The 18,809-nt window shown below is 33.3% G+C and overlaps 1 protein-coding gene across 2 annotated transcripts in view; it reads left to right on the top strand.

Annotated features, from left to right (window-relative positions):
* Positions 1 to 18,809, top strand: part of RP1 (RP1 axonemal microtubule associated) — a 198,798-nt gene that overhangs the window by 167,295 nt on the left and 12,694 nt on the right. Inside the window, exons 44-52 of one of the 2 annotated variants that reach the window (XM_087931244.1) lie at positions 2,930 to 3,081; positions 7,454 to 7,706; positions 9,021 to 9,259; positions 9,562 to 9,688; positions 10,935 to 11,083; positions 12,994 to 13,207; positions 14,373 to 14,420; positions 14,629 to 14,807; positions 15,449 to 15,665. In XM_087931244.1, coding sequence (XP_087787370.1) covers positions 2,930 to 3,081; positions 7,454 to 7,706; positions 9,021 to 9,259; positions 9,562 to 9,688; positions 10,935 to 11,083; positions 12,994 to 13,207; positions 14,373 to 14,420; positions 14,629 to 14,807; positions 15,449 to 15,665 — 1,578 coding nt within the window. Of the gene's footprint in view, positions 1 to 2,929; positions 3,082 to 7,453; positions 7,707 to 9,020; positions 9,260 to 9,561; positions 9,689 to 10,934; positions 11,084 to 12,993; positions 13,208 to 14,369; positions 14,421 to 14,628; positions 14,808 to 15,448; positions 15,666 to 18,809 lie in introns of both variants that reach the window. The other variant, XM_087931243.1, reaches the window with a different exon arrangement.

Here is an 18,809-nt window from a genome sequence, read left to right on the forward strand (position 1 = left end):
ACTTCTATTATAATAAATGGTAAATTGCAACATGTTTTTAAAAAGGACAGATGTCATAGCTATGTGTATATTTGTTCAAGAATCTTAGAAATATCATTAAGGCTGTAATTTTATCTAAATATACCTAGAAAGAAACGTTGAACACTTGGATTTTCTGAACAGAAATTATAGAATTGTATTATCAAGCACATTTTTCCCGCTTGAAAACAGGTGTGATATTCAAGCTGGTACTCAAACTTGTAGAGCTGAATCATGTTACAAATTAAATTTCATCTCCTAGATTTCAGCTAGGTAGCTATTTTCTTTTTGCTTAAAAATAGAATAAAAAGGTAGCTAGCTTCTAACAATTATATATCAGTTATGGCATAACAGAATCACTTAATCAGATGAAGGAAATGTACTTGCAAATTTCTTTCCGGCGCTGCTATATTTTTCTTTATTTCATGTAAGAATGAGTAGCTTTTTTTTCTTTTTTTCTTTAAACAACCTTCTTCCTAGTTAAGGGCCACAGGAAATCTGGCTGATAAAATTATAGGTAGTATTTTCAGACTTTTTGCACTTTTAGGGAGCTGAAAATTAAAAATGGTCATAGTGCTTCAACGTGCAAGCTTTTAAAGCATTCCTGCCCATTAAATCCCGTTAGAACTAGGAAAAATTAGTTTATAGACCATAGAATAATAGAAGGGACTTTGGAAATCTTCTAGTCCAACCTTCTGCTCAAGCAGAAGACCCTATACCATTTAAGACAAATCTTGAGTTTTAAAGGGGACAATACAAAGCATAAGATGTCAGTTTTGCTGCTTAAATTTTTTACCTACCTATCCATACAAAAGAAAAAAAAAAGATTAAAATTGTTCCCAGTCAGATTAGTGTTTCTTTAGCTTTCTTCCGTTCAGGATCCTTTTTTAAAAATTATGGATTATATTTATCACTACTTCTCATATTACAAATTAAAATTGTTCCATTCACTCCTGCTGCTATTGCTTCTCACTACTATTTAATGGTATTTTAATATTGTATTATTTTTCAACATTGGTTAGGAAATAATTTTCATTTCAAAGACCCCAAGGGTATCTTCGGGGACAGTGAAACAATGTCTAGAGAATTTTGAGAAGTTTCAATTGGAGCTGTAGATCACAAGTAGTCTGTGGGACCATAGATTCCCGTTAAATCCACCATTAGTTGCTAATCTTCAAAATTTCCATTTTTTTGCAGATACTTGCATAGAGGATAACATTAATTTATAACTATACCGTGACTCTTATTTTGATATCATATTTCTTTGTGCTCTCATAATATATGATGTCATCATCTAACAAATAAAACAAAAAAAAATCCTCTGATTTTTTATTCATACTGTAGCCAGGAAAGGGTCTATATTCAAAAAGAAAGTAGAAGGGGTCTCAGAGTCAGCAGAATTCTAAGAAAAAGGAGTTAATCCCAAAATGCACAGTAAGGATTCTACATGCTCAGCTATCTTAAAGTCATCTTATATGCCAGTTGTACCCATTTGTAGATTGGAAGGTTCTGCTCAAGGTAATTTATGCCCTCATCAACTTTCTGATTAGACGATTACAATGCATTCAGGAACTACAGCTGATAGGTGCATTCTGGGATGTCTTAATGCTGTGTGAGCTGGATACTGGATACCAGGTGCTGTTTGTTACTGGATCAGATTATCTATAAGACTGCTTTTTGTTTTATGCCTATGCCCCTCTTCTGGCATGGTGGGCATACTCTGGCATCCTTCTGTGAAACAATGTCTACTGATGACATCCATGAAGTATGCCTTGTCCTCTTCCCTAATATTTGGACATTCCCCTCCCCTATACACAAGCGTTCCAGAAGATCTTGAAGCCTGACTTTTTTTTTCAGGAGCCAGGAGGTTATTTTGGAGCCTATTTTTTGTGTTAGTTTTTATGCTGCAAGACAGTTTGTGAGGAGCCTTGGTCATTTTTAATTATGTCTTGCCTTATGAGGTTTACATTATGTTATTTTATGCATCCATTTTGTTTTAAACAAACACATCATCATCATTTGGTTAAGATGGGATTCCATGTTAAGTAAATAAATACAGAATAACAATGGAAAAAGAGAAGAATTTATGAATGACTGAGTCATCAACAACAAGCACACTACACTATTATCATCTGTATCAGGGTTGATTTTTAATAGCAGTTGGCTTCAGACACTATGCCCATAATGGGATGAACCTAACACAAAGTTAGTGAATTCAATAAAAATATTGAGTTTTACTCAACAAACAATTCATGGCTTAACACAATGTATGAATCAATTGTTCGTGTTAGATCTTTTTCACCAACTTGGAAATGTACGCTATGATTTATTGTATATACTGATTTGAAATATGAATATGCATAACATTTTAATTCTGATATCTTAGTCTTCAAAGCAGATAGTGCTTTATAATGTGATGTACATTTTCTCTGTTATCTTCTGTTGGAATAGAAAAGGATGACTGAGCTGTTGAAAATTCAGATTGTTGAATTGTTCTCTAAACATGCATACCAATTTTATTTCACTATACCAATGCTCAAGGGAGATACTTTGCTACAAGCAAAGGTACAGCAAAAGAAAGGTTTTGGGGGATTTTTCTTCTTTTAATTTTTAATTGTTTAAAGTTTGTCAAATATTTTAAAGTGTTACATTTGCCTGGGGTCTTTTTTAGATCTAGTAACTCAGAATTTAATATACAGTTTTAGTCTGTACATGAATGTATAGCATGCTGGCCAAAGAATTCTGGGAATTGAAGTCTATATACCTTAACGTTGCCAAGGCTGAGAACCACTGTTCAGATTTATGTCTTAGTACTAAGTACATTTAGTCTATGTAAGAATATGTGAGTGATTGTTCTATTTCTTTACATGGCTTCTTTTCATATGTTCTTTCATCTGATGTTCTATTACAGAAATTACTTACTCAATCAGTGTTTATACAGGAACATTACCTGCATCTGAAACAGATGCAAATATCTTTATTACGCTATTTGGAATGAATGGAGACTCTTACAAAAGACAACTGAAGCATTCAAAGTCATGTCCACAGTTTGAAAAGGGTCAGGTAAGTATGGAATGCATGTAATTTTGCTTCAGAAATTTTGTAGATATTTTATTGGAATGTAGAACAGCCATGTGCCAAAACAAATCAATTTAGTTACAAGAGAAAAGTATTACAGCCTCAAATCCTGTCACACGTAGCATTATGTGAAAATCTGAAAAATTCTGAAGTGAATCCTGAATGTCTGAATACTGGTCTCCACAATTATCCCTCATTGCCAAAATGAAGGAAACAAAGACCACTTCCTACCACTCACAAAACATGTGTAATGCCATATATTAATAGAAAATCAGGACAATAGAATAGAAATAGAATAGAATAGAACACTTTATTGGCCAAGTGTGATCGGACACACAAGGAATTTGTCTTGGTGTAAATACTCTCAGTATACATAAAGAAAAGATACATTTGTCAAGAATCAAGAATCATAACGTACAACACTTAATGATAGTCATAGGGTACAATCAACAATCAAATCATACTAGGAATCATTACTAGCTTAATCATTACTAAATCATTACTAGCTTAAGCTGTTGCAAGTAATTAGTTATCTCACTCAATCATCCAAGAACTAGAATCCTGGATAAAAGGGTATTTGAGAAAGTATTTAATATTACGAAAACAATCTGTTAATGTTCATGCATTCAACAACAAAAGATTTAGTAGCCATCAAACTGCAAAACTCAAGATCTTTTCCAGACAGATTTGCTTTCAATGAAAACTGATTTCTGGCTGTTTTCAATGCACACTAGTTCATTGCATTTACAAAAGCACCTGTAGTACAAATTCCTAAGTCATGAAATCTTCATTATCATTTTAAAAAGCTTAGGTTATTAAAATGCTTTATAGTAAAAAGAACTGTTAATTCTTTGAAAAAGTCCTGGTGCAAGTAACTTTTTGTAGCAATTCTAATGAAACAACTATTGTTGAGGAAAAGAGACGTACCCGTATTACACTGCTATGGCTTTTAGTTAGAATTGGTCTACCTATTAACACAGGATGCCATGATTGTTATATCAGTTTCCTAAATTATGACCAGCAAAGCCTGAATGCTAAGCAGGAGAGATTCTGAGTAACAAATATAATGAGATACCTGCGTTCAGTCTAATCTATCCCTTTTCTGGTCACACCAAATCTAATTAACACAATATCCTGCTGTTTGATTACAGGTCTCTGGTAATTAAAAATTAATGTAAAATTAGCTAAGCAATTGATTTACTTACCCAAGAGATTTCTGGAATGTCTTATAGTGAAAGATTCTAAGAGGACATTTAAACACTTTTTCAGATGCTAATTTTTATCTATCCCCTAGGATAGGGCTGTCAAACTTCTGGCCAACAGGCTGGCTGCGTCATGTGTTGGCCATACTTATGCCCCATTTAGCAAAAGGTGGGGAAAGTCCTGATACATGATGTGATACCATCGTGATGACGTGAGTTTGACACCCCTGTCCTAGGATGATGGTCGTGTTTGCAAACTATTATTGATCCAATGCCAATGTCCAAATTTCCATTCATCTTTGCAAAAATCATTTTCATTTCCTTCCCTTATTTTATAAGTGTACATAGTTCTCAATGAACAACTATTCATTAAGCAACCAAAATGGCACTGAATGAGGAGGACTTATGATGGACCTTCATAGGTGCATCTACTTCAGTCTCTCTGTGATTATATGATCACTATTCAGACACCAGTGAAAGTTATTTTATAAAAGAAAACCAGAATGTAACTATATCATAGCAAACAAATCTGGTTTCTATCATTTGAGCTATCTTTGGAGCTATCTGCTTTTTTGGTTTAATAGGTTAAACAAATAGGAAATGTTCTTTGCATCTAGTTGAAGCAAAATTTAAATCAGAAAATTTAAAGAATTGCTTTTGTCTTTCAGATGCTAGCATTTCCACAAAGGGATAAAAATGGCACAACATAAAAGTTCATTTGAGTAAATTGTGAAAACTAAAATTTCCTCCATAATGTGGAATATCAGTTGATAACAAAGTGACTCTTGGACAACTGTTTCCCAAATCTATGTTACTGTGATATAGGATATGCTTAATAAGGGATCTGAAACTGGAAAAGAATAAATAAAAGGAAGATTAATATTGGTAGAATTAATATTATGCCTGAGTGTATATACTGGCACTACAGGATTTACAATTTCCATAACAAACTCAAAAATGCTAAAATGTTCCAAGTTATTTTCAATATGTTTTTTCATGCCTGTTCCCTATTTTGGTCTTTTTCATATACTTGCTCATTAAGGATAGCATTTGCCATGGTAACTGTTTTGTATGATGATAACTAAATATATAAAGGTAAAAATATAAGTTATTCTTTTTTCCCAAGAAAAATGCAATATTTCCTGAAGAGTATTGTAATCATATTAATATTTAGATTTTAAAGGATCTATAAATCTGATTTTTAAAAAGTTAAAATATTTTCAATTTCTTTTCTTATAGTTTTATTTAATTTGTCTCAATCTACTACTAAAATTATTCATTGAAGAAAAGTCTCCTTTGAATCAAACTTAATTTGTTGTGACAACATTGATATATTCATGCTACTGGGAACAGGGAAGCATTTTACATTGCCTTTTCTTCAGTTTTTAAAAAGTCCTGGATTGTGGTGGTAATCTAGATATTAACTGGGTCTATCATTTGCTTAGCATTTTTAGACATCAGCCAGGGTTGTTTCAATGGTGCCAAGCTGCTTATTATCCATCTACTCCTTTTCTTTCTCAAATAATATGCATTCATTCTCTAACAGTTTTTCCTAATGTTCTAAATGTGTCTTTAATTTTTCGAAGAAGGCAATATATTGGGTGGTGAGGGTTTGCTCTTGATACCTGGGGCATGTTATGTTTTTCATGGATTAGCCACCCAAAATAGCAGAAAATCCAGATTCTGTTTTTCATAAAATTGTGAAATTGAGTGCATTGAAAGCATTCAAATGTTCCTTTAAAAGAGAAATACATAAAACTCTGGCATTGCTTCTGGACTTAGACTATACAGTTGGTTCAGCTACTCTTTCATCAACTGGTTCAGTTCACCATTCCCTTGTTGATGGTCTCCTAGAGGCTTGGCAATCACCCTGGAAATCATGGCAATCACCCTGGAATAGTATTTGTCCCTTTTCAAAGATCCCCACTCAAGCACCAGATGGCCAGCTGGAGCCATTGCGGCTCTGGATGGACCAGGGCCCCCTGGCTGAAGGAGATCTTGTTGGGAGCAATCCTCCAAGGTCAACCACCAACAAATTCACCAGATCCACAAACCGAGGCCATCTGGGTCAATGGGGATCCAGGAGTAAAATCTCCACCCTCTCTGCTGGCATCTTTCTGATCACAGCAGGAATGAGAGGAAGAGGCGGAGATACTTTATAGTTATGCTTATATAATAAGCTTTTGATTGAATTTATCCTTTAAAGCATCTTGTTATTTCATAAATTTAATCAGATTTATAAAAGTCATGTTTTTTAATAGATGTATTTAAGCTGGTTTGGGTGCACCAGGTTGAAGTCACATTGTCTTGTTTCATTGAGGTGATGCAACAAGATTCATCATGCTCCATCAAGGCAAGGGCTTTACTGAGACAGAGAAACTTATTTCTACAAGCAAATACAGTAACTGTCCATTAAAAAGTTCCTAGCTAATTTTTTTGTAGAAAAAGAAGTGTAATACATTTCAAACAAATCCTAATAGACTTGGGAGTTATTATACTATTCCATACCACAAAATGATTTTAAAAGAAATAGATTCTTGCTTCTTTTGTTTCTTTATAATATGGTTATTGCAAGATATGGTGTTTTTTTTTTAAAGTCAAGTTAGAAACCATAGATGGAGCTTTGATTGCATTGCTGGGGCTGCAATTTTGCCTTTTGGCCTCCCCTCTGGACACCCATTCTGTACAACCCTAAAATATATCCCCTAACATGACTGTTTTGATTTTGAAGTTAAACGTTAAACCATGTGCAAGTCTGAAGATAAATTATCTCATATTAAGGCCTTCAGCTTCTGCCACTATCAAATGATTATTATTCTACTAGCAAAAGGTTTCTCATTCATGCTTTGGTGATTTTTCTTCCCAGATGTTGACATATCTTTTATAATATGCCATATCTTATATTTGGAAGCCCCTCTGCATGGATATTCATTGGAGTCATCACATTTTTATTGTTGCTTAATTTTGATGTATTGCTATGTCATAATTTTATGGTTTCCTATGCACTCTCTTAGTGGTTTTCAAAAGAATGTCAGAAAAATGTGTATAAATAAATAAACATATTTAAATAATTGGATGTTATAATTATATTTCTATTAATATGTTTTTTTCCTAATTACCTATTAATAACTCCCTTCACTCTCATCCAAAAATAGATAAGTACCTTTGCTATCCAAGCAGTTAATCTTGGAATGTTAAGTTCAGTGTTGGTGGAACACAATAACTCTGGTTATGGAGCTGGATGGTACCTTGACCAAATCTTGATTCAAGAATTGGGGAAGAGCGATAGTCAGTATGTATTCTCATGCCAGCAATGGTTGGACAGTGGCGTTGGTGATGGAAAGATGAAACAAGAACTGCAGCTTCTTGGGAAAACCAATAAAGAAAGTCTGACAAAAGATGTTCATGGTAAGATATACAATAAAATGCTTTCAAGCTTCTATTTTGATGCATCTTTGTCTTTCCTGGTTGGATCAACTGAGAATAAAGACTGGTGTATCAGAACAATATCTTTAATTCAAACTGTATATTCTTGGCATTTTGTAAAGCTGGGTAATGCAGTTATAATATTTAAATGAAAATAGATAAGCACATGGAGAGATTAAAAAGTATAATCAATGTTTCAAATGAGCTGTGGGGATTGAATGCACCATGAAGAGAGAAAAGAAAATATAGAATTCTCCATGCGTGAGACCTAAGGCTGTTGGATTTGAGGCTATTTCCTCACCTGTTCTGGCTGAGTTTTCTTTCTTTCCCCCAGTCACATTTGGGGAATAGTGCTTTAAGTTTTGATTAATTGAAATGATTGTACTACTACTCCAAAGACAAATATTAACTCAATATTCTTATTCCTTTTTAGAAGGAATAAATTCTTTGGAACATGTACTCAAAAATACATTGTATTAAATGCTCAAAAATCATTGTATTTGTTTGTCCCAAAGGTGCTTTTTTTTCAAGAGGCAACTGGACTTTCTGCTGAAGAAGCTAGTCTTGGATGAGAAGTGAAACATCTTCAAAGAAAAACAAGAAAGTCCAGTTGTCTTTTGAAAAAAGCACCTTTGGGACAACCATGACCTGAATGACTGAGAATCTCTATAGACATTGTATTTGTTTCTTTTGCAGTGGTATACCAATGAACACTCATATTTGAAATACTGTTTTAATTGTGATTAGCTAAAACAAGAAGCGTTGCAAATAAAATGATTTAACTAGCCAGAGATACAGTGTGCTACAATGTTTTCATTGGCTATGTGCTCAGAAAAGCAGCAGCTGATTAATTTGGTTTCGTTAAATTTCTACTTGGAGAAAATCTTTAATTCAAAGTGAGGCAATTCTGAATTCAGGCAAGGTGCCATTCATAAACATAACATTGTATTTATATTCAGAGGGCACAGCGAAAAGGGTTTCCATGACAAAGTCTTCTGTTAGTAGCTAAATTCTAACTTTGAATTAAAAGTTACTATAAAATGAAAATAGTGTCTTCCTCAAAAACTTTTGTGAGGGAAAAAAAAGTCCCAGGACTACTAAATAATTTATCTATGAGTGTAATATAAATTATACTATTGTATGACTCTACAAGGCAATGTAATTAAACTCTCAATTATTCCATCTACCTTCTATGTGTGAAACTTCTAAATTATACTACAGATTTGATAAACAATTAAGCATTTTTTACATGTCAGATGTAGCATCGCAAACAAATTATTTCTTGTTGATTTCTAGGGACTTGGGATGTCACTGTTATAACTAGGGAAATGTCAGACAATTACGGCAACTCTAAATTAATTCTGACAGTATGTGATGACAAAGGTACATCAGCTGCAGTCTTCATTCCCAAAGGATCGTTTAAAAGGGCTAAAACTTACCAGACATCTTTGGAGCTAGATAAGAAATTTAATAAGATTTGCAAAATTCGCTTGGAAATAGAAGATTCAGACAGAGAAACATGGCATTGTTATGAGGTAAAATTTAATTATGCATTAATACATAATTTTACATAAATGTTCTTTAATCTTATAATTCACAAATCTATCCATAGACATACATGATGATGTAGAGTTAGCCATACATAAATGGTTTTTTAATAATTCCATGTCACAACAAATCTCATTGATTTCAGTAAAACTCTAAATATTAATTCTTGATTCAACACATTATGATATAGTTTCCATACTCTTGCAGGAAATAGAAAACAACACTGTTTGGAAGAAAACACATTTTATTTAGATCCTGCTCACTTAGCTTATTATTTTATTTTCTATAGGTGAAGCTTCAAAATAAAAAGAATAAGGAAACTTTAGAAATACCTTGTTGGAGAGATTTTCCAGATAATAAAGGATGCACAGTGGCCGAATTTCCCATTCTGATAACTGGCACCCGGTTTTTAACAGGTTTGTTACTTATGAAACAGTCAAAACAATCTCCACAAAAGCTCACAAAGGACATTTGCCTCCTTTGTGGAGTTGAAAAGTCACACAAAAAGGAAAAAAGGAATGAAAAGAATATAGTAAGCCAGCTTAGGCATCAATTCTTAAAATTACATACTAGATGTTATGGCTGATGCCAAATAACAGTTAAGAAAGAAGAGTAAATGTTATATTCTACTTTTAGTTACAGGTTCTGCTTTTAGGGGAGAAAGTGCTCCAATCATTTTTTTACTAGACTGTTTGAATCATGGTTCCTTCTTTGTGTAATGCCAACACTAAAAGTAATTGCCAGCATTCTTGCCATAGGCAAAGCTATTTTTCTCCAAGGAAAAAAAAGGATGGGAGAGCAGAAAGATTATCAGGCTGCTGTTATAACTGGACTATATTTTTTATTGTGATTTAGATTCTTTGTTGTGTTCTTTGTTGTGACTTGTTCTTATATTGTGTTGTTTAGAATGGATTTCCATTGTTGTAAGCCAATCTAAGTGCTGGATAAACAATTGACAGGGCAGGACATAATTTTCATTAAAAGTTGTCTTGTGAACAAAGGGGATATGAGTTGTTTTTTGCTTTGGAGGCCTTGTCAGCAATTCCAATTTCCTCAACGATACTTACATGTATATGTCATACCTGTGCTGAAGCTTTCCCCCCCTTAGAACAGGGGTCTCCAACCTTGGCAACTTTAAGACTGGTGGGGAACTCTGGGAGTTGAAGTCCACAAGTCTTAAAGTTGCCAAGGCTGGAAACCCCTGTTTTAGAAAATGAAAGGCAGGTTGTTTTGTCAAAAGTTGATTTGCATGAATCTTTATCAAAGCAAAGCCTAGCTTAGTATAATCCTGGCACATTTCCTGATTACTAGCAACTTAGCAATTCAGTGAAAGAAACTATAAACTATAATATAATTACTAGCATTTAATTTGATGGGGATTCCTCCAGTGACAGCCAGTAATACCTTTAATTCCGTAATTAAATTCCATAATTCCAGTTTTATGTACAAAAAATGACTAGCTGGTCTCTTCCAGTCATTTTAGCACATTGAAATCTATCCATATAGATCAACATGCTTTAAGGAACATTTGAACAATCTAGATATATACAGTCCAGAAAAGAGACAATTTAAATGATACTATTTTTTGCAGTATATAAAGGACTCTTCTTCAGACATTATTAACTGACTGGGTTTTGTTTTCTTTGTTTTTTTGGTCCTTAGTTAAACAATATATTCTATATATCTCAACGGATTCAGCCCCAAAGTCAGGTACAAACTCTGATGTGTATATCACTTTAAAAGGGACTATAGGAGACACAGGCCGGAGAAAATTATTCCGGAATGGGCAGGAATGCTTTTCTGAAGGAAAGGTAAGTTTTTCAAATAAATAACCAAAAAAGGATATGTATGTATGATTTGTCCTAATTAGAGATATATATAATAGTGCTCTTTACTAGACATCTAGGATACAATGCTAATTCAGAATATGATGGAGCATGAGGATGGAGGTGGAACAAGGGAGATGGTCTCGAGGCAAATATCAGAAGAGATTACAAAAACAAAACGTTCTTTGGATTATAATATTATAAATTATAATATAAGACAAGGTCTTTTAAGAACAGATCTATGGTTAGCATATCAATCAAAGCGAATAAAAGGTCTTCCTGCCTTTTGTCTCAGTCCATAATATTAGAAAGAATCATTTCCATATTCCTCTCCAAACTGCCTATTTATTCCTTCTGGAAGAGCATATTCCCATTTGGAGAAGGAAGACTTACTCCTCATTGCTGTCTTTTTTGTGACCAGTTCCAATTAACTATCCTTTACCTTGTCCATTACTCATTGCAAGCAGTCATTCAGAGGTGTCATACCATTTCTTGAAGATGTCCTAAAGAAATAAATCTTGGTGTCAGAAATATACCCATGTTAAGGATTGCAGCAGATACAGTAGGAACTACTTTCCAAGCTAGATATGGTGATAATGTAAACACACAGCTGCTAGGTTTCAAGGCCACCAAGCTCTGCACCAAACACTAGTTATCTTGGAAGACAGAAGAAAGAAGTTTCAACTCTTCAGAACATGTAAAATATCTTCACTAAAATATCTTTGTATTACACTGGCTGGTCATTTCTAGTGTATAACTTAATCCTTATTTATTACTGCAAGGACATGCATCCTATTTCCAAATCTTTCTGAAAATATGGGAAACTACCATAATGAAACCTTGTGGGAAGTCAAGAAGAACCAATGGAGTAACACCTCTACTGTTGCTAATGAAGCATATATGAGCCATCAGGCCAACCAAACTTTCAGAGCTCACGATGAACTCACTTGAAAATGAGTCAATATATTTTGCTTTCTCCAGGACTACTAAATTTAGGGCTATCATCATTGCTAAAATCCAAATGATCATTTGATGTCACTAAAATGGTACCGTGTTTTGAATCTCCTTCCTACCACCTAATGGTTGTTTGGAATCTTGGAGCCCCTGATATATTAAACCTAGTTAAATTTGTTGATGAGAACATTGAAATATAAAATTAATTTCATTTCATTTATTTAGCACATTCCTATGCAGCCACAATAATCTTTCCCCCTTACATAGAATAAGTAATTCATGTTACATTGCAGCAAATATCAACACAGCATATCCTAGAAATATTACACACCCAACAGAATTTTTGCAGCTCAGTAACAAGTAATCTGTTACTGAGTACCCTATTGTTCCCTATTGTAGGGTAAAATCAATACCCTATTTGTAGTTGGGGAATAATCAATGGGCATCTGCAGAACACTATCTTTCCTTTAAATGCTGTGGTCAATTTTAAACTTGAATTTAAACCTGCCAGATCTTCAAAAAATGTGGGAAAGAGATAACAAATTGATGCTAAATACATTATTTGATTTGTAAGTGTAGTCCACATTTAAATTACATTAGCAACAATTAGGTTGCTAATTATAGATTGCACAAATTGATTGTAATGATGCTGATAAAATAAAAGCTTATAAATTCTATGGAAATTGTTCATATAGCTAAATCAGTGTGTTACAGAGCTGTGCAGAGAAGAATTTTGTTACAAATGTAATCTAAAGTTGGCAGCACCCCTAGAACATCAGGAAAGGTGGCGCTGGCATGCAGATTAATGGTTGTCACATAAGAATAAAGCATTGAGCTTCACTTTCCTGTTGCTTTTATATGCTTGACAGTTTTATAGTGGCTGTATCAATCTCATTCTTCTGTTTATTAAGTCCTTGGTACGCTGACTGTGGTCTTTCTAGATGGATGTTTTTCTCATAGAAGCAGTAGATATTGGAACACTATATCAGCTTATTGTGGAAAAAGGAAAAGGCTCTGCTTGGCACCTCCAGAAGGTTATGGTGAAAGAACCACAATGTGAAGGAAAAGAGACACTCTTTATGGCACAGACTTGGCTGAAAGACACATTTGAAAAGAAAAAATATGCCTCATTAACTCTGAATGCTACAGGTCAGTGTTATCTGAGATATTTCTCATTTGAGATTCATTGTGAAGAGTCTCCTTCTTAATGGCAGAACGTGCCATTTTCCCCCTATTTATTCTAAGCCTGAATAGCAGAAAGTACACTTTGTAGCAGTACACGCTAACTTAGCAATAAGATTGTAGAGTATTAATTAAATGTTGCAACCAAGTTACAACATAAATTTGTGAAAGTGTCTGTTATCAAATATTTTTGTCTTTGTGATTTCTTTAAAAAGCATTGTGCTATAATGCTATAATATCAAGAAATAGTCTCAATTATTCTTACTGCTAAGGAGATATATTAATATGTTTGATAAACTGTTTATCAATGGGCAATTTTCTTTCTTTCTTGTTGTACCTTTTAAAACTTTCATAAGATACTGATGGAAAAACCTTTTTAAAAGATTTTTTTTAAAGTTTCTATTTGTTTTATATATTCCAAGTTAGCCATGAAATCATATTTGTTAAGCTCTGGGAATGGCCCCATCATACCCTGATTTACTAAACACACACACACACACACACATTTTCCACCCCTTCATATTTCAGGGAACCAGAGAGAGGAAAAGCTGGCATGTAATGGCAATCTTGTTGACTACATCCTTAAGCTTTATTCTATCAATAGCTCCAAGTATGAGCTTATGAAGTATTATGATTTAAAACCATCTTTTTTTGCCTTTGTCTCCTCTTATTCATCTTCTTCCCTCTCAGTTCCTCACTTTCCTGTTTCTTATGCCTAGATACTTTGAGGCATTGAAAGGTTTCATTTTAAGTTTAAAGAAAACTATATAAAAATAACTATTCCTGCTTTCCTGGTATAAGACCAAACACATGGGTTGCTGCATTCAAACAGTTCTACTTTTCAATGTATTAGCATATTTAAGCCATTAAGATCCTGTCTACACAGTACTGTAAGTCATGGCAGTGGTTTAACATTAACTGATGATGCAAATCTATATGTGTTCTGCATGGAATAAGAAACCAGAGCAGATTCCATTAATCTTCCAGGAAACTTTCTCCAATTCTCTACAGGAAATATGAATATCAAATATTTGAACATAAGTTAAAAAAAGTCTAGGTTTATCACACCTATAATCATTCCAGTATTCTTTTACAAAGAAATATTAATATCTCTCTTTTTTATCTTTTTAATTAGAAGTACTGGATAGAACTGCCTCATCGTTATCAAGCCAAAGCATGAAATCAGGTATTTATGTAACACCAATCCATGTTTAAATAAATGTTTTGTTTTAGAAATACTTTAACATTGTTGGCAATATCAATTTTTATCATTATGTTTAAATAGTGAAATATATTATCTGACATTCTAATGTAACATATTTACTGATTAATATACACTAGTTCAACCAATTTGAACATTCTTTCCATAATGCTATTTTTTTAATTTGTTTTAGAAGGTCTGTGGAAGATATCTTGCACTACATGCCGTGAAGATTCATCAAAAGCATTTGAGGAGTCTTGGGAAAACATTACTAAATTGATTTGGGTGTTCTATGGAAATAGTGGCAAATCTGAACCAATTTCCTTGATGAGCAAAACAGGAATTCAAGCTGATGACAAATTAACATTTGATGTAAAATAAATATGTATTCCATATTATCTTTCCCATGAACACGTACATTGTTTGTAGAGAGATGAAACATACAGTAGCTTTTCAATTTAATCAAGAAATCTTTCCACCTTGGTCTTACCACCAAGATAGAGTGAAGCAACTGCCTCACAAAACAGGATCTAGAGAGTTCACAACAACAGTGGCTATCTCTCACTCATTCTGTTAAAGCTCCTATCCTGTGGCTGATAAGCTATGGCATTGTCTATTTGAATCTTGCTTTATGCAAAACGAAAAAGTGAACCAGTCCTGAATTTTTTATTCTTTTTGATTTTGTTGATTATTTTATAAAATGTCACTTAACATCCCTTTCAGCATATTATAACAAACACATTTTTAAAAGACCAGGAAATACAAAATAATACTAATGTGTATTATCATATGAATATCAAATATTTGCATTAACACATCATTTTCTTTATTTATCAATCCATGCTTTTTAAAAAAGGAGATGTGGACTTAGAAAATAAGATTTTTTGAACTCTTCATTTTAGCTTGTGGGATCAGCAGGAATGGACAATGCCTAAGAAAATATCATTTCAAAATATTATTTAATGTCATGTTAATCACAATGGAAGACTACTTATTCTGCTGTTCTCTTTTAGGTATATTTCCCATCTGATCTAGGAACACTTTATAAAGTGAAGATTGGAGTTCAACACTTTGGAGAAAGAATCTGGCAATTGTTTCACCATTGCAAAATCCAGAACACTATAACCCTGGATACTTTTAGTCTCACATTAAATAAAACATTTCCTCTTCTTAATGGAGACCAGTGGCTTGAGTTCCCTATTGAATGGCCATTGAGGAAAGTTCTTTCTGGTATGTATCATTTGTCCACTATGGCATTTGTCCACAATGTACTCCAGAAATCACAACTTAAATGCTTATCAAGGAGATCTATCTTAATTTCCTTTAAGTAACTACACCATAAAATTACAAGGCCTCTACATATTGAAAACAAATTACTATTTTTAGGTAAACATTTTAAGGTTAAACCTTCCATTAGATTAGTTTGTGTGTCAGAAACTGTTTACTGACAGACACCCATACTACAGAGGAAAGAGAGATATAATTGTTTTCATTGTATTGTAGTGTAAGGGTCTAGGGCACACTGTACTGATAAAGGGATGTGGTTCAAAAGCATGTAAAAATGCAAATAGAAAAATAGGGACCACTTCCACATGACCATGGAGACATCTTTGGACAGCGCTGGCTCTTTGGCTTTGTAATAGAGATGAACACCATCCACTAGATCGTAAACGACAAGCACATATGTGCGAGGGGAATCTTTACCTTTCCTACTGATAGCGATGAGAATGTGTATTTTTGCAAGATATATTGGTTCCTGTGCATTACTTAAACAAGAATCTTGTGCCATAGCCTGTGAGAGTTGTGTTCCCTTCACTTTTGTGAAGAAAGACTTGGAACAGTCCTCAACTTCTATTATTGATACTTGCTACTATTTGTAGAGGTGCCATCGTAATATCCAGCAAATATTCAGATGGTCCAGAATGCAGTGGCCCACACAGTTTATTACAAGCCTAGAGTTGTGTATATGTCACCTCTTTTGTGGGAGGTGCCCCAGCTGCCAATCTGCTTCCAGATACAAGTCAAAGTATTGGTTATTGCTTTTAATGCCCTATATAGCTTGGGACCAGTTTATTTGGAGGATCACTTTTCAGCCCACAAGGAGAGAAAGGGAAGATATGTTGTTAGCTAATTCTGTTACGGAAGTACTTGTGGTGGGACCACAAAAGAGAGCCTTCTTGGTGGTAGTCCCTTCTCTATAGAACATCATTCCTCCAGAAGAATGATTGGCCCCTATCTTTGTTGCTTTTCCAAAATGCCCAGAAGACATGGTTGTAGGTTGTTTGTAGGCTCTCACTTCATTTAATACATAAGGACATATTCCATGATATGTCCATATTGCCACTGCAAATCAATGAAATGCTGGTAAAAAGCCAGTTATCAACTGTATATAGACTGATAATTGTAATAAAAGCAGTGTAAAGACATTCCAACTTGTAAATAGCAGATTCTTTTTTTCTTCTCCATACATTTTTGAGATTACATCTATAATGAAATACAGTGTATAGACATGTATTCAACAGTGTTACTGTATTTCATATGAAATGATACCCATGTGAAAACATATCTATCAAATAATGACAGAAATGGGTCTAAGTCACAGACTGGAAATTTGCCGCATACTAGTTATAAAATCTGTTCATGTTGCTTTTTATGGTGAATGTATATGTAATATTAAATTATCAGACTGGGAATTAGATGTAAACATTGGCGTGGTGTTTTAGAAAAAATAAGTAGTAATGTATGCATATATAAGCATTTGCTTATATTTCTGAAGAATGAAAATTATTGCCATTGAATTCAAATATTTTATTAAATTACCTTAGTCAAGTTAAATTAAATGCTACATATTTTATGTAACTGAACTGAAAATCACTCAAAATAATTTAATACATGGCTGATAAGTATCCTTTGTTTAAATACAATATATTTCTTTTTTCTAGTATTTCACCAGTAATATTAAACTGGTATAATCTGGTTTACACCTATTTAACCTATTTAATTGGTGCAACCAGTAATATGTCTTACATGTGAATATTAGTAGCCAGTTGTATAAGCTTGTTGAATTAGTGTACTTGATTCAAGCTAATTCTCTTTCATTGAATTCAGTGCGATTGGATCAGCTTGGTCTATTGGATCTGCTTGGTCTATTTATCATTGTAAGGCTTATTTCCTCAATATAGCTTTGTGTTTCTAGTTTTCCAGCCAATCAGCCATCTGCTATTTAGTTCCTACAGACAGTAAAAACATTGTCCAGATGTTGGCAAAGAGTTATTTTCTCAAGAAACCACTTAGTTTATTATTATTAATACCAGAGAGCCCATTTGGTTGAGTGGCTGCAATACTGTAGATTTATACTTATTGGTGAAGGACTGTAAGACTATAAAACAGACTGGATAGATTTATTTAACTTTAGTGGTGAAATATATACCGAGCTACCTTTTCTATCTTCCATTCAGGCTTAAAATATACAAATACAGTTGACATAAAACTAGAAAGAGTAACCAACACTAATAAAACAATCAGAATAAAGGGGTTCTGAACAGGCTAAATTGCTGCATCAGAATAAATATAATAAAATTCTGCGTGCTAATTCTAAAATTTGCTTATATAGCAAAGAAACCTAGTCATAAGTATAAAATTGAAGTAATCTATGTGGTATCCATGGTCTAAATAACTTAGATCAATCTCTTACCATGTCATCCCAGGTAACTACTGGGGTATAGAATTGCTCTGATCAATTGAAACAGCTCTGTAGGTCTGCCTTTTTCAGGTACATGTGCCTTCACAATGGCTATGAAAGTTCAGGTTACCTTCAGATTGGATTCAAACTTTATTCTATGTTGTGTCTTCAGCTATAGGCAGTCCTTGACTTAGGACAGTAATTGGGACCAGAATTTCCATTACTAAGCAAAGTAGCTGTTAAGTCAATCACATCTGATTTTATGATTCTTCTGTCATAGTAGTTAAGTAAATTGCTACCATTGTTAAGTGAATCATGCAGCCATTATTTATTTATTTATACTGCACATGTTTAGGTGCCTATTACTCTCAGATAGGGACTCTGGACGGTGTACAATAAAATATCAAAATATAACAATTTAAATGTTAAAGTTAACATTTTAAAATTTTAAAATTTATTTTTTTAAAAAAATAAAAAATTGTAAAAGAATAAAAAATTTAAAAATTATAAAAAAATTAATAAAAAGTATAACATTATAAAAATTTAAAAATTATAAAAAAATAAAAATATAAATTATAAAAAATTAAAAATATATAAATTATATAAATTATAAAAAAAGGAGGCAGGAATAATTAAATCCTGTTAAAAATTAGTTGACAAAGGCAAACAGAGGGCTCTCATGGCACCAACCA

Source organism: Pseudonaja textilis, chromosome 3, assembly GCF_049901715.1.
Source record: "Pseudonaja textilis isolate UNSWEBS1 chromosome 3, rPseTex1.2, whole genome shotgun sequence".
NCBI classification, from domain to species: domain Eukaryota; kingdom Metazoa; phylum Chordata; class Lepidosauria; order Squamata; family Elapidae; genus Pseudonaja; species Pseudonaja textilis.